This window comes from Ciona intestinalis, unplaced genomic scaffold, assembly GCF_000224145.3.
Source record: "Ciona intestinalis unplaced genomic scaffold, KH HT000062.2, whole genome shotgun sequence".
Taxonomy (NCBI): Eukaryota; Metazoa; Chordata; class Ascidiacea; order Phlebobranchia; family Cionidae; genus Ciona; species Ciona intestinalis.
This window is the reverse complement of record NW_004190384.2, coordinates 256,645-273,228: the sequence shown is the minus strand read 5'-3', so window position 1 is coordinate 273,228 and position 16,584 is coordinate 256,645. Positions and strand designations below refer to the sequence as shown.

The 16,584-nt window shown below is 36.6% G+C and overlaps 2 protein-coding genes across 5 annotated transcripts; both read left to right on the top strand.

Annotated features, from left to right (window-relative positions):
- The first annotated feature begins 1,561 nt into the window (after nt 1-1,561).
- Nucleotides 1,562-6,922, top strand: LOC100180528. 3 transcript variants are annotated; one of them, XM_026838139.1, is made up of 8 exons: nt 1,562-1,993; nt 2,663-2,866; nt 3,581-4,168; nt 4,525-4,690; nt 4,864-5,001; nt 5,272-5,413; nt 6,034-6,179; nt 6,610-6,922. In XM_026838139.1, the coding sequence occupies exons 1-8, from the start codon at nt 1,669-1,671 to the stop codon at nt 6,800-6,802; spliced, it is 1,902 nt and encodes a 633-aa protein (XP_026693940.1). In that variant the 5' UTR covers nt 1,562-1,668; the 3' UTR covers nt 6,803-6,922. The 3 variants fall into 3 exon arrangements, with proteins under 3 accessions (XP_026693940.1, XP_026693939.1, XP_026693941.1); XM_026838138.1 differs by having other exon boundaries at nt 5,260-5,413; XM_026838140.1 differs by lacking the exons at nt 5,272-5,413; nt 6,034-6,179.
- Nucleotides 6,923-7,241: 319 nt separating this feature from the next.
- LOC108950220 lies at nt 7,242-16,544 on the top strand. 2 transcript variants are annotated; one of them, XM_026838137.1, is made up of 17 exons: nt 7,242-7,349; nt 7,491-7,663; nt 8,036-8,209; nt 8,625-8,890; nt 9,158-10,424; nt 10,692-10,838; nt 11,080-11,287; nt 11,486-11,648; nt 12,023-12,179; nt 12,433-12,632; nt 13,277-13,723; nt 14,128-14,215; nt 14,560-14,718; nt 14,941-15,111; nt 15,391-15,526; nt 15,747-15,901; nt 16,288-16,544. In XM_026838137.1, exons 2-17 carry the CDS (start codon nt 7,506-7,508, stop codon nt 16,409-16,411), a joined length of 4,020 nt encoding a protein of 1,339 aa, XP_026693938.1. In that variant the 5' UTR covers nt 7,242-7,349; nt 7,491-7,505; the 3' UTR covers nt 16,412-16,544. The 2 variants fall into 2 exon arrangements, with proteins under 2 accessions (XP_026693938.1, XP_018670848.1); XM_018815303.2 differs by having other exon boundaries at nt 12,026-12,179; nt 16,288-16,543.
- Nucleotides 16,545-16,584: the final 40 nt, after the last annotated feature.

The following is a 16,584-nucleotide window of genomic DNA, read 5'->3' as shown; positions in this document are numbered from 1 at the left end:
AGTCATCATTACAAGTTACACGTATGTAACTTATTTATCCTAACATGGGTGTTTTGTTTTATATATTTTGTGCCAGCCTACGAGTTACCACGTATATAACTTTGTGGGGTTAACTAACTTCTGTTGTCGCTCATTTAGACAATTCTTACTTTCTAACTTTTTGATTTAGAAACAACCGTCAACCACCGAAGAAAACGGTGCATACGTCACAACAGCAATGTATGACGAACAATCAGATAAGTCGATTCGTCGAAGAAGGAATTAATTTAGTCTTTGATAAGATCTCTAGAAAATTGATTGGATTGTAAGCAGCATATTTGGGGCAAAATTCACTCAGTTGAAAACCGCATTCTGTTGATATACACACATATATAACCCTATCATTTTGGAAAAAGTAGTTTTTAAAGGCATTGTAACGTGTTTTAAATTAAATGTATTATTGTTATCTATAAACAGTATTGCTATAAAGTATAGGACATTAAAACAAGCAAATATATAAACCGCTACTGTGTTGGCTGAGTATTTCTTACATGCGATGCAACAGTTTGAACAATGCATTGAACTTTCATCACTTACAGTGATGGAAGCTTTATAAATTATGGATAGAAATGTAGCGGGTGTCGCTAAGGCTGGGGATGGATAACGACCCAACAATACCTCTACTTGAGGTGCTTGGCAAGCTTTAATAATGCATTGCTATGAAACATCTGTCTACTGTTGCCAACTTTTGACAGAACAGTTTTTATCTCAAGTTATTTCATCACAGCATAGTCACATGAGAGAAAGGCCAATGCACTTTTAGGTGAAAGAATGTGTTATATATAACAGTGGTGGGAGTCTCTAATAGGTGATTGCCCTGGGCGTTTACAAATATGGGCAACTAAGCGCAAGTGACTGGTGTCGTTGCAGCTAGTATAAACGGATGTTATGTTATTCTGCATTGTATAAAGTTTGTCGCACTGTGATTTGTACGCGTGCAATAGAGTAGGGTGGGGTAAGATGGGACATTCTCATTTTTCGTTCCATTTAGTTGTAAGCAATGTTACGTTGTTACGCTATATGTGTTTAGGTGAAGTTGCTTTGATGTATTACTTTAGGGTAAGACGGATACTGTTAGCACATAATATCCTGATCGTGTTTTGAACAATTACCAACGCTCTTTTAGAATCGTGAGATTATAATTTTGTAAATATTTTCTGTTTACAACTAAATGGGACAAGAGAAGATAATGGAAACATGGACCATCTTACCTCACTCATTATATGTCCGAATCACAATTTTAGATCTTCTTTAACCTACATTATAATGTAAGCCATACTTATGCCATGATTGACACCTCATATTGCAGGAATTTAACCGACAGTTTCAAATATAATTAGTAAGTGGATCAATATACACAACGTATTAGTGGATAGGACTTGCATAATTAGTGCTAGTATATGGAACTATAGTATAGTTTGGGGTAAGATGAAATATGTTTCCGTTCCATCTCATCGTTCCTTTTGTTGCTAAACAATAAGAATGAGGTCAAATATTTGTTTCGTAGCATTGTTATGTGCAATTACGTTTCATTACTTGCAGATCAATGAGGTATATACTACATTCCTTCCTATTAATTATTTAGGTTTGTTTGAATAATCAGCAGGAAACAGACTGTACGATCGATTAATGGACGCTCCTAAAAGCGCGGAAATAAATACACAGGGCTCGAATACGACCTTTGTTCCAAGACCTGATGAGGGAGCAGTTCATTTACATGGAAGGAAAGAAAAAACAACAAAGTCAAACAGTTTTGAGAAAGACAAGCACAAGGTTGACAACACAGCGTCAAATAAACCACGATCCTGCACAGTCAAAGGTGCGGCAACTTTCGAAGACTTTGCTAAATTAGGAGCAGGAGCGTCCGATGAACCCGTTGCTCCAACCAAGTGTGTGCAGTCACCTTCTGATAGATTAGAGGGGGAAGCTCCTGGTTGCATGAGCACTATAACAGGTTTATTACAACTTTTTATTTAATTCCATATTATATTATAAGCATTGTTGTATAATAATAAAAGTTGTTACATAACTTATTTTTGATAATAAACCTTTTTTTTATTGTTAAAAAACTAATATTTGTTGTAACACTTGTAAACGGTTTAATATAACCCGAACCGCATGTCAACACTGCTTAATGTTAATGTTCTTACCTTTGTATGGCGCCCAGTGTAGCCGTGTATACTTGGGTGAAAACTTCAGCAGAATCGAATATTACCATGTAGTTAGTGATTAAAATACTTACTAGGAAAACAAATTCATGCATTTGGCGTTTATTCCTGTTGTATAACATCATGTACTCGCGGGGTAAGACAGGATATTAGCATATGATGTTTCTCATCATCGTGATTTGAAAAAATAAACATCGCTTTTTTGAAGTCGTGGGGATGCAGTTATATAATTACGTAAATAATGTTTTTTTTACCATTAAATAAGACGAGAATTTAAACATGTCTCTTATTTTACCCCACCCTACTATATAGTATATACACTATTTGTTGGACTTGACTTTTCAATTAGTATTTCATCGCCCTTGATTTTAACCATAGTTTTGCGGCCGCATTACCATAAAATACTAAACCTACAGAGATACGTCTTAAATAATAATCAGAATATTTGATATAAGGATCAAGTGGAATATACGGAGTACCCGATCGTGTTTTACAAATATCGTCTACGAGTGGAAAACACCGCGGGTCAAGATCAACCGGCAATGAAACAAACGAAGCTCGACGACCAAGAAATTATCATATTAAGTCAATCCGTAGAGGAATCCCTGACATTATGACGACTGATGTCAGTGGAAGGAGTTATCATCGTGCTACTAGGGGTATGTAGTATGTGTGAATATAATTACTGTGGGGTAAGATGAGGTTTAATTAGCAACTGATGGTGCTTTAAACAAACAACAACGAATGGATGAAAAAGTAGAATGAAAACGTGAACCATCTTACCCCAACCTATACTTCATTTGATTGTTCTTGCCTAAATCAACTTCAGGCTAAATGTAATATAATCTTCACAAACCGGGGTATGACGAAGGCTAGAATTTATGGTTTTATTTACCAAACGCATCGCATTCGTCGGCTTATGCACTTGTCGGGTCGTCAATTGAATGCTAATGAATAAATGATGACTTCATTTGCAACTTAAGTTCTTCTATGCACTTTCTGGCAGCAAAAGATTTCTTGTTAAACTGATGGCTTCAAACTTACCAGATCACTTACTTTTTAGTGACAAGAGTAATTCTTATAATAAATTATGAAAGAGAGAGAGCAGATCAATGCTCACATTCAATATAGATCCAAAGTAGAGTGACAGGGGTGGTCAATTATTTATAACCTGCTGAAAAATTCACTTATTATATTATCTGCGAAAATTGAAAATTGTTACAAAATACCAAAGTATTTATAAACCAAAGGGCATTTTTTGTCTGGTACATTCTGTTTCATTCTCACATTTTTTACTTAGGTACATGATAGTATGTACGCACAATAATACTATTGTTTGTAAATGAAGTAAAATCTCCCATCTTTATCTGCAGGTATGCACATAACGACTTTGTGTTTGTGCCAAGGCAACTCGAAACGCAAACGAAACCCCACAGCGTGGTTGTTCAGTGTATTAGCAGCAGTGTTATGTGTCGTATGCCCGTTATTTTCATTTGTTGCTGACGTCACATTTTACGTCATGTGTAGCGACCATTACAACGAAACTGCTAACGTGCTCACCAAAGTGAAGGGAAGCGAGCGAGCATCGTATATTGTAGCTGAAGTGCAACCTACATTACTTTCATTTGTGCGGCATGGCTCACAGCGCAGAGGGCACCATTCAAGCCGAGTAAGTCACCATTCTAACCCACCAGCACCACTAAGAGGACGTCGGCAATCAGACTTCGACACTTGGAACTCCTTCCCTACATTACCAATAGAAAGTCAACCCGACGACCGACCAAGTCCATTCAACATAAACACTAATATAAATCCCGTTGGTGTACAATACATTGTTCCACAACAATACGGAAAGTTCAAACGCTCCCAGAATCCGACTCCAAGTTACGTCACGAAATACGTCAGCAATGACGACACAACGGTGTTCGCCTTGGAAACAACTATCTTCCCAAAGAAAGCTGGTAAATGTAAATATATATCAACATACATCGAACACTTCTTATGTTTTATCGGTAGCTCATGCTTGCCTCTGTACCCATAGATTTGGGGGTTAAAGCTGGTTACTGGTCCACTACTTTTGTTGACGGTATGTATTTTTGAGCAAGACACTTGTTCACGACATTCGATTAAACCTAATGGTCCTTTATGGGCTGTCTGTAATCATTCACAAAATTACACATGTGCAGCTAATTCGAAAGCTGCCACAAGGTGTATGAAACAGAACACCTTTATTATAACGTTTGTCGTTGCCCCGGCATGGGATGATGTATACGTTGCTCGTAAGAATAAAATTAATTTTATTCATTCATGCCAAAAGGAAGCGCTGAGTTTGCGTGTGCGAATGAGAGTGCGATTCGTGAATTCATGAAAACACCAGAGGCGACACGACGCTTGGAGGCGCACAGACACGTGACCATCGATGTGTTCGAACCAGTTTTCATCATCGGGTCTTTCCCATCGTTGCTACTTTGCATCTTTGCACGGTAAGTTTTGACACTTGTCGGTATCTAAATGAACGGGCACGTAACATGTGTAGAATTCTTTAATAAGCGGGTACGAGGTGTGTGAAACAGAATTTATGATATATAACGATCGTCATGTAAGAATAAGGAATTACATTCATTCATTCGTTCAAAATCTTATTTCATCATTATAGATTAGTGGTAATGGTTACTGCCCACAATCACTTTCTATCTGCTTACGTAATCAACATAGCCGGCATGCCTCTACAACTTGTTACTGGCGCACTTGGAGTGAATTCTGCAGCTTACCACGTTGGACAGTTCGGCTTCTCGTGAGTGAATTACTTTATGAAATATATTTTATATTAAGGCTATGTTGGCGTATTTGGACAATAAGCCTACAACTGTTGTTACCTTATATGGTCACTAATAATTGTCCAAAATATTACAGCAAAAAAAAAGAACCAGTCACTGTTTCATATTTACTAATCAAGCGGGCATGAGGTGTATGAAACCGAACACACGTATTATAATGACTGTCATTACCTGAGGATGGAGTAAGTTACATTCAATCATCAATTAACGCTCAGTTCTACCTCCAGTTGTTGGCATTGTGCGTTAGAAGGCGATTGCTCTGACGTCAGTCCGTTGTCATGGTTAAACGATCACGTGAACATGAGTCTGATTGTAGCAACAGCAGCGAAAGGTTTGGACGGTGCAGCAGGGGGATGCGTTTTATTTATTGTAAGGGAGCATTTAAAATCAACCATTATTAATATCATAGTGTTAATGATATGAATTTAGCAAAAATATAAACAAAGTTGTATAAGAGCAAAAAGGTTGGAGTAAGATAGTTTAAGTTTTCATTCTGTTTTATTGTAACATTTGTGAGTAAACAAAGAATTTTTACAAAATTATAAAACTGTGGCGATATCCCATCTTACCCCATGCTGTATTTAGCTAAAACGCTGATATTGTCGTTTCAGGCAAACAATAGAACTCGTTAAATTTGATATTTGTAGGTTTCACCTGCACTTCTATATAAAACATGCATTTAAACGCAATGGATCCGAAATGTTATTTTATTACGACAATCGTCCAACTTCATAAGCATAGATAAGGACCATATTTAATTTATTACACCTAGTGGTTATCAATTGTCCAAATTATCAGCCACGCATAAAAAAAATAAAATAAAAATCCCCCAAAAAACATCACCCACAAAAAACACAAGCAAGTGGTAACTCGTAAGCTGCCACATGCGGTGTTTGAAACAGAACACTGGTGTTATAACAACTGTCGTTTTCCGTCCACGCAAGGATAAAATAAGTTAGATTCATTCATTTATTGAGTTAATATTCCAGGTGGTTCTACGGATATTATGGCGAGAACATGGCAATGTAACGTTGTGGTGGTATGCTGCTAGGGTGATAGCTAGTTTGTTCGCGTTTATATTATGCGTCACTGTGTCAACTCTATTAGTTATAACTCCTGCGATCGGGGTGTTCAGGTAAGACTTTATATTAACTTCAAGGCTCTTCGCTGCTGCCATTGTTGGCGTACATATACTTTGGTATGTCACAACAATATGGGACACCTTTAGCACATGTTATCAAAATATCCTGACCGCCTTTTAAACAATTAATAACAGTCTATGGAAGTCGTGAGGATACAGTTTAAAAATTCTTAGAATGTTTTTTATTTACAACCAAATGGGACGAGAAAATGGATTGAAAAGATGTCCCATCTTCCCCCACCCTACTCTATGTGTTGGATTTAAATTGCAAAATGATTTTATATATATGTGGTTGCTCATTTCCTCTAAGTTAACTTTGGAATTTTCGAATCTTAGCTTGTACCTTTAGATTACATTTGAGCATTTTTTCAGCACACAAATGTCTATTCATGTTTGGTTTTATCCTTTAACTTCTATACTACAGGTTGCAGTTTATCGAGCGAGTTGGTTACTTCACTGGTCGAGAGGAAACACTTTCAATGTTCATGTTGTTGCTTGGGATGGGCATGGCTGCATGGGCTGCATCACTATTAGCCATACTACTCTACCTCATGTATAAAACATATCTATATTGTCGAGTAAAGGAACATGCAGTGCAAATCATCGATGAAGATTGAGATTGTAAATTCACTGATGTAACAAACTTGTACGAACACTCACTGCAATTATAATAATTATAAATTAACTTGCCAATGCTTTGCTACCATCATCTCGTAATACAAAACAAAAATTATAAAGTGTTGGGCAAAATGGTCACGTTTTCGTTCTATTTTAACGTCCTATTTGTTTGTAAACAAAGAATATTTATTTACATTAAAGCTGACACGCCTCGCAACGCGAAAATAAAGAAGTTGTTTTTATTAATTCGCTTGACCGATGACACGTGTGTTCTCAGTGCTGATCTGTAACCACATATTATTTAAACATCTCTTAACTTTTGTCTGTTTTAGTATTTTGTTAAGATAATGTAACCTGATAGGTTTGTACGTGCTAAGTTCTGTTCAAACAATATAACCATCTCATATTACACTCTGCTCCTTACAATACGTGTAGAAGCAACTTTTGTTTTGTGAATGAGATAAAGAAGTTAAACTGTATACCGAGCAATGGTTTCGCAACTGTAAGACCTTCTTCGAATTTACAAAACTTTAGTATATTAAGCAAGTAAGAGCAATATATAGTAGGGTGGCTATGTTTATACTTAATGTCCCGTTTAGTAGTAATTAAAGAGAAACCGCAGCATTATTGTTGGTAATTATTAAGAATTAGAAAATAATAAGTTGCTAACGGTTTTCTACACTGCAGCACTACACAATAATAATGAATAAATTCGGAGAAGACGCCTTGGTGAATTCCTTAAAACAAGTTAGTCTTCAAAGACTTCGAACTTTGAAGATGGATATGGAAAAGTTGGCTACTGATTCACGGATTACAGACGAAACTGATTTCTGGAACTTGATTCACTTTCATGGAATTGAGTACGTTGGTTGGTTGCACGGTTCAAAAGCCACACTTTTAACTGACGATCATTTCCATACATTCGAGTCAAACTTTGTTTAAACGACTGTTTTTCCTGCTAATTTCCTTGTTAATTTGATCTTCGTGATCATACTCGAAGAGGTTAATAAAAATAAGTTTTGTTTCATACACCTTATGCTCGCTTACAAGTTACCATGTCGTATGTAACCTAAAAGATTGGTTTCTTGGGTATTTTCGGGGGCTGGTGCTTTGTAGGGGGCTGGGACTTTTACACCAACAACATACACTGGAACTTAGAGCGTTAAGATTGAAAAGAAATATTAAACACATGTTCCCCTGGATTTCTGACTTGTTTGTGCATTTCAATTCAGACTTGACGACAGACTGCGGGGCGAGCTTCGACAAACTATTACCGACAACCGAGGTATTAACATTGAAACTGCGATGCGAACGTTGAAGAATGCGCAAAGGAAAACTGGGCGAGATAGTGTGGAGGTTCTGAAACATATATCGGATACATCAACTAAAGTGGCTCCGGAAAACGTGTAAGTTAAGTTATCAGTTCTAAATAAGCTAAAAACACTACAGTAAGGTGGGGTAAGATAGGTCATGTTTTTACTCTCTATAATCGTCCGTTTTTTGTAATAAACAAAGAATATTTATCGATTAAATAATCCGAAAATTTAGGATCTTTATGTGCTAGCGACATCCCATCTTACCCCACAGTTACTGTTATGTTCAAGCTGTTCAAAGTCTTTGCGACAAATCTCAGGTTCCTACCATGGCTAGCAAGGGTGGGGGACAATGTTGGTATCGTGACTGTGGTAAACAAAGAATATTTAATTATTTATAAACTGTACACTAAAAGTGCGTTGGTAATTGCTAAAACAGAATATTTAAAATATCAGATTTGTATTTTATAGCTAAATGTACATCAGATATAATCTATTATTTCTAAAGTGGTCTCGTGCCAATCGCCACAACACCCGTATTGAACATCGAAGCTATACAAGCAACTAAAACAACGAGAAACTACAAGTTGGATAAATTCCGAGCAAAGGCTGCCGGTATCGGGAAACTTAAAACAGTTTTTAAACTCGGTGCCTCGGTTCAACATCCTGAGATCAAAAAAGCCGATGACGTCACTGTGGTGATGAACAAGAAAAGTGAGGAAGAAAATGTTTTGAAGAATGTTGATGTTGGAAGCAAGGATACCAATGATAAAGGTCAACCTAACTTGAAGTATAACATGTATAAAGAAAATAATAACTTTTAATATCAATATCTTTTACTTGTCTCTTCGATTACTATAGCGAAGAATAAAGAATTATAATACATAACACGTCTATATACGGATTTTGTTACATCGGTTAAGACGTTAGACCTAACAAACAATATGCAGCGTGGAGATATTCATTTAAAAATACGTTATTGTTTTAATCTAAAGAAAAATGCAGCTAAAATACAATTAAGAACATCTTGTCAATATCTAGAAACATCAGATAAAGAAAAAAGCAAACCACTTGTAAGTCTTGAAGAAAATGAAAATACGAAACCTAAAGAAGAGAAAACAATGAATGACGCAAAAGTTGATGAACCTGCGGAAGAAAATATCAGCTCAACAAAGCCAACCAACAATACAACAATAGTAAAACTCGAACATAAAAACAAACCAATGAAAATACAGCAAGACAAGGCAGGTCATACCAAGGTTCAACCAAATAATGAAAAGAATGCTTCTGTTGAGGAACCTGAGAAACATAAAAATATTGTTCCAATTGCGACACCAACCCAAAATGTTGAGGGAAATATTAAATTGGTTCCTTCTAACGAACCAGAAAACACAATCAGCACGGCAGATAATTCAATTGAAACATTGAATGTGAAAGATGATGACGTAGTCGAACATCAACATCTGCAATCTTGTTTGAACAAAGAGTTAAATACAAACACTGTTACAACAACTACTAATGGCAAGCCTGATGGCGAAGTTTCGCAACAAACCGGTGAGGATTGTTGCGCAAATCCAACCAACCTTGAATGTAACAAGAACAGGAGTGTTTTGGATATTGTAGAAATTGGCGACAAGGAACGCACTGAACAACAGATGGAGAATAATATTTTGAATTCTTTGTGTGCGCATGAAGACCCACCTAAGGAAGATGATATCAACACACCGACATCACCAGATTCCGAAAACATTGAACAAGAGTTAATATGTGATGAGGAGAAATGCCGGGAATCGTTTCAAGCTGTTGGGGACAATAATGAAGTCGTTGATGAAGTAAAAACACCAGGTTCCGCTGAAGACGAACAGCATGATGTATCGCAAATTGACAACAAAGAAAGAAATAAAACGAGTCAACAAATTTTGGATGATTCTATTGAAGGCGAAACAATTACAAACATCGCTGAAACAAAACAAGTTGTGGAGAATCCAAATGACGAAGTTGCGAAAACTGATGAAATAAAGCTTAATCCAAGCGAGGAAGACCTGGGTGTTTCGCAAGCAGGAGGTTTAAAACTTGGTGAAGAGAGTAAACCATGCGATCGCTCTGATGTGGATTCTATCTCAACTCAGTCATCGTTAGAAGATATGGTTGACCTTGATGATGACATGCAAGATATATCAAACGGACAATGTGAGCAAGTACGAGTAGGGGAAGGGTTTGTTGAACTGTACCCCGGGAAGTTGTTTGGTAAAGATGAGATTTCCATCCACGCAAGGCATACCAAGTCCCAACTTACTATGGAATGGGTGTAAGTAAATAAGTAATTGTCATTGGCTTCGGTTGAATACCCCGTCTAACAAATAGAAGGGTCAGAGTTTATTTTTTATCCTATTTTTCGTTCCATTCGGTGGTAAAGAAATTGTTTTTACAGAATCATATACCCGCATCGCTGGCACTCTAAAAGAACATTGTTAATTTAAATATTACATAATGAAATATGGTGTTTAGCAAATTTCCATACCTTTGTAAGAGCCTTGGACCTACATTTATATGATTATTATTTGCATGCATAAAGGTATGGTTGCAACGTTAGTCATGATCAGTCGCTTGCGGTTGTTGAACCAAACGAACTTGTTTATTACACTGGAAGTATTGTCATACTTTACAACCATCAACGAAAAACACAGCGGCATTATTGTGAACATACTGGAGAAATTACGAGGTAATCCCACACATTTAAAGGAACGTTAATTATTTATCCTTCTATGGCGCGGGGAAACGACAGTCGTTATGACACGGGTGTTTTGTTTCATACACCTCGTGTCAGCTTACGAGTTAGTATACGTAACTTTTGATTGTTTTTTTGTTGTTGTTTGGGTGACAAAATAGATGGACGAAGTAACGGCTGCCGTTGCCCCCGCGCATGCGATGATAGGCAAGTTACATTCATTCTCTCTGTTTAGTATCGCTGTACATCCTACTGCTGGGCAAATTGGATCGGCACAAACCGAGAACAAAGTTTGGGAACGATCCAGCTCATCAAACGAAGACTTTTCCTCCGGGAAAACTCACATTAGAATATGGGATGTTATTACTTTAGAAACTTTACACGTGATTGGAGTTGGAACAATTCGCAACAATGTACAAAGAATGCAATTCCTAAACTTGCCTGTAAGTCAGTAACGGCCATTTTGTATAATTATATTAAACTAAACTCAGTTGCAGATGTGTTATCTGTTTTGCCAAGCAATAGAAACTGAACCGTAGCCTATGAAGCTGATTTTAAAATTATAACTATATGAATAACTGACATAAACAGTAATGCCATGTAAATTCTCTTAAATCTCATAAGCCATGTTCAATCTTCAGGGATATTTTGTTGTTTTGGAAAACAATGAACAAGCTACTCTAACGGTGTGGGATGGTGGGTGTATGGTGACAAGTATGGACACAATTAACGCAATAAAACCAAACACGGATGTTGCAATAAATGAAGGACAACCTGAGATAGAACCACCATCTTCAAAATCGTGTATGTTTCCTACTTTTTATGTTTATTATATTGAATAAATGTAACTTATTTATTCTCGCGTGGCTGGAAAACGACAGTCTGTATAACACGGGTGATCTGCTTCATACATCTTGTGACAGCTTATAGTTACCATACGTAAATTTGTTTGCGAATATTTTAATAGAGTTTTAATGTTTTTTTGGAAATGCATGGACAATTTAGACAAATATTTATACTGATCACTGGGTTGGAACAGCTACTGTTAAGTGTGGCCACAAACGCCCACAATAGTAGCAGCACCGAGCCTTGAATCCATAACCCCGTTGGTCTAGCGGAAGACGTGCTGTATACGCAGTATACCACGCCTGTAGATTTTATTTAATATATAATATAAGCAGGTACTTCGGCCGGTATAAGATCCATCACTGCAAGCTTGACCGCGGATGGAGGTTTTGTTACAGCGGGAAAACAAAATATTTTATTTTGGAATGTTTCCAATGATTTCAGCGCGATAGATGATAATATGGAACCGACAATATCTGGACCTGTGGAGTGAGTATGAGTGTGGTAATAATGGAATTTATGGTGGGATGGGTAATATGGGACACGGGGTAAAACGAGACTAACAGGTCGTAACAATAATTATTTTATAAGACCGTTTTTTTCAGAATGATACAACCTCATCCACACGACTCTTACAGTATTAAATGTTAGTACGATATAAAAATATAGTGGATTATGTGCTAATGATACCTATCTTACCCCGAAGTAGCTGTAATAACAGCTAAACTACCTTTATATTCAGGGGCGATTTCGGGAAAAACTTTTTCCGAGCTGAGTATTTGACTTGTTGTCAAGCCACCACACGATTTTTGAATGGTAGTATTGTAACGGGGGATTCTAACGGAACTTTACTTGTGTGGTCGGAGGAAAACAAAGTTGCAACGAAGGGTTTTTCGCACGCCCATGAATGCCATCTTTCTGCTGTGTGCGTCAACAACGATGGTAAATACCCATAAACTAGATGACTTAAAATAATATTACTATTAAAATATAGACCTGTGCTCTTCAACCGGTGTGCACGAAATATGCCAGGGGTGCACCAGTGCAAAAAGGTATACAAGGGTGCATCACAAAATTCAACAATTTTCAGCAATAATATTCAGTTTTGAACATTTTTAACAAATTTAGCCACTTTCCTACAGTTTTTTTTATATGAATTCTATATCTCGCATCACTGGGAATTGTGAAATGTCATTAGTTTTACGTTAAAGCAATCAGGGGTGCATGAGTTCGACGCAACAACTTTAGGGGTTCACCAACCCATAAAAGGTTGAAGAGCACTGATATAGACCACACACATATATTACTGTGGGGTAACATGGGATACCTTTATTTAATAAATTATATGTTTCCTGATCGTGGTTTTACCAATTAATAATGTTCTATTAGAGTGACCGGAGTACGGTGATATAAATATGTAAATATTATTTGTTTACGACCCAATGGGACCCTAAATGAGGATGAAAACCTTTTTCATCTTTCCCCACTGAATATTGCAAAACACAAAGTTACAAAACATTTTATATAGATTATATTATATTCGTGTTAAAGTCAAATATTCCTCAATGTTATTTTTTATGTTGCAGGTTTAATATTCACAGCTGGTTCACGTGACCGGCTGGTTAAAGCTTTCAACGCTCGCAAGTCTAAACTGGAATGTTGGGGTTCGATTGAGATACCTACAAGAGCAGGGTCTGCAAACGCTCTTGCCTTCGTTGATGATTATCTTTTTGTGGCAACCGAGTATCAATTCATATTATCCGTTCATGTGAACTGCAGTCAAAGACCTGTGTTTAAAGTGGTTAACGATGTATCAGCAAGCCAGGCAAAAGCATCAACCCATAGGTACGGGCTTCGAATCCCGGTTGCGATGTCAAACTTAAGAAATCAATCACAACTAACAACAGATGAAAGCGGAACATCCACGGATTCAAGTTGGGAGGAATTAGAAGCAGCAAGAGGGTTTGAAAGTGGTGTCACGTGTGTTGGTTCAATGGCCTGTATGAGGGTAAAACACAGCAGGCGGAAAAAAGGTAATTTAAGTTGATTCGTTCATTATATTAATTTTTTGTTTTATAGGCAAAGGTGTGGTTATGTGAGATTTCTATGAATAAATGTGATTTATGCCGGTATGACGGGGCAATGACAGTCGTTGTTGTCTTCACCTCGTGCCGGCTTATCAATTATTTTCACGTTTTTTTATTCATCTTGGCAGCTACACATTCGTTATAACACGGGTGTTCTGTTTATACACCTCGTTCTCGAGTTATACATGAAATATTAATATATATTTTTGTAACAAATGCTGGCTGACAATTTAGACAACCCAAAATTAGGTCGTAGCATAACATTTATTTTTCTTTAATCTACATAAATGTATTTACGTAAGACTTTATATTGTTTCGTCAGTTAGTATTACAATTACCCATTATTCCAGTTGCATCATCCGAAGTGGAACAATCGAAACCATGTCATCCAGAAACCCAAGTTAGTTTCACAACAATGAAAGAAAGCAAGCGCGCCGGGTAAAAATTTATTCTTTGAAAATAGAGATTTTTTTACTTAAGTGTACAAAAGACGGGTTTCTCAATAAACTGAGTTTCAATGCATACATGGACAAGAATCCACGATTTTATTCAAGTAGTTTTCACCAGCAGCATATTTTAACGACTGTCTTTGTTGCTAATTTGTTGTTTTAATTAATCTGGCCTTAGTTACTGTGGTGGAAGAAAAAAATAAAATTATATATTTGTTGTTGTCTAAAACTTCTTACATCACTAAAGATGGTTTTAACTTTTTATACCGAAATAAAAAATAATTATAAGGATTGGTTAAACTGTTTGTACTAAAACTTCAACATTTAAATTAGAGTTGGCCAGTATTCCTACGACCGTGGGAAAACCCCTAAACAAAGAAAGCATTACGCATGGCAGAAAGATAAATCTCGTGCAAGTATTTTGTTTGAATCAAAACACAACAGCCTTCCTACAACTCCCCGCTTGTGGGCGCACGAGAGAATTTTACAAAAGTAAGAATTTCCTCCTTTGTGCTACTTTAACGAGCGCGTATAATAAGCAGACTGTATTTGAATATAGTACGTTGGGATAACGTAAGATATCATTAACATGAATATTCTTTGTTTACTACCAAATCGAACGAAAAATAGAAATCCACTGCATATGTTAGGTGAATGAATTCAACCATAAACTGTGTTAAATCTCAAACCACTTCACCAACAATATTGTTCCAGGGAGAAAAGTAAGAAGGAGGAATTAACAAAACGACTTTGTCCACCATTTGCATCAAGCAACCATGTTTATCACCACCATGTTTTTATCGAGAAAAATAGAATATGTGGTGACGTCATCGTGACGTCATCCACAAATGGCTGGTTATTCTTACTAAGTTCAACAGAACGCAGGTAAAAGTTGTTGAATATAAAATATCTAAACAATTTGTACAAAACGGCTTTTATAAATGAATGTAACTTAATGTAGCGGGTAACGACAGTCGTTGTAACGTAGGTGTTCTGTTTCATACACCTCGTGCCTGCTGAAGAGTTACCACACACCTTACTTTGTGGGCATGGTTTTCGGTGTCGCCGACAACTTAGACAACTATCACAGCAGCGACTAGCTTTGATCCAGTAAACTCTATAACCACTTTGCCGTATCCTAACCGGTACATTATTCTCATATAGCGTCGTAGGGCGATGTAAATTACCTACAGCTGGTGACGTCATATCACTAGATTGCTGCAGTAGAAGGAACCTTGTAGTGGTTGGTACCGACACCGGCTCTGTGGTAGTTGTTCGTGTGAATCTCAATGATTTCGAGGTGAAATATCTTTCGTCATTGTTTCAACTTCTGTGAACTTGACTTAGGAAACAGTTGGAGCGTATTCATATTTATTTAGGGATATTTTCGACTTTGTCATATCTCGATATCTGCTTATTTTGCTTTATTATTTGAACAACTTTGAATGCCGCTTTAGTGTTTCTTATATTTAAGCATATATAAAACAAAAAATATGTTATAAGAAATGTTTTTTTACTAGATTTACCCTCAAACCAAATACAAATGCTTACGCGGGGGAAACCCCTCTATTGTTAGCGTTAAATTCTCACCAAGCGGGAGGAAAATAGCGGTTTCTGTTGGCTATGATGTTGTTATCTTGTCTGTTCGAAGAGATTCCGTTTCGGAATTTGGAAGGTAAGTCTGCAGTTATACATAATGAGTGTCCCATCTTACCCCACTCTACCATAGCGCCTCTTCAACATTGGCTATAATGATTTAAACAGCTTTTACCCATAACCACATAAAAAGTATATATTTAGGAGATGTCCAGTAAAGAATATTGTTTACTACTATGGGGTAAGATGGGATGCTCTTCTTTTTGGTGAAACGGATACCGTTACCACCTAAAAAAGTCACAAGACTGTGGATCTTACCTCACTCTACTACAATGTGTATGTAATACTGGTTTATTTGCGTCTATACGTGTAATATATTGATTTAATTTGCTTACACCAATTTACTAATAAAGAGGTTTTGCTTTAACAATCTAATTCCAATTCATATAGTTTTTTCATCTACAGATGTGTTGGACATCAGAACTCCAATATCTCTGGTGTGGATTGGTCAAGAAAGAAACATTCCAACAATTATTACTTACGATCGTCGTCTTTACTACCAAGTAATTGCAAAGTAGAATATTGTTAATTATTGTTTTTATTATTTTACAATTACCATTTAGTTTGTTTAAAATAATGACATCTAAATATGGTTAAATCTGTTGAAAAGTGCGTTTAGCACCACGAATTTATTTGACACTTTTACTCAAGTAGCTTTTACCTGTAGCGTATTTTAACAACTTTTGTTTGCTGCTAAATCCC

Bases quoted from the DNA above. Each gene is read 5' to 3' on its own strand.
- LOC100180528 (XM_026838138.1), top strand. From the start codon at position 1,669: ATGGACGCTCCTAAAAGCGCGGAAATAAATACACAGGGCTCGAATACG. The intron at 4,691-4,863 runs GTAAGTTTTGAC...TCATCATTATAG, and splicing joins CTACTTTGCATCTTTGCACG to ATTAGTGGTAATGGTTACTG. The intron at 6,180-6,609 runs GTAAGACTTTAT...TCTATACTACAG, and splicing joins CCTGCGATCGGGGTGTTCAG to GTTGCAGTTTATCGAGCGAG.
- LOC108950220 (XM_026838137.1), top strand. From the start codon at position 7,506: ATGAATAAATTCGGAGAAGACGCCTTGGTGAATTCCTTAAAACAAGTT. The intron at 10,839-11,079 runs GTAATCCCACAC...CTCTCTGTTTAG, and splicing joins CATACTGGAGAAATTACGAG to TATCGCTGTACATCCTACTG. The intron at 12,633-13,276 runs GTAAATACCCAT...TTTATGTTGCAG, and splicing joins TGTGTGCGTCAACAACGATG to GTTTAATATTCACAGCTGGT.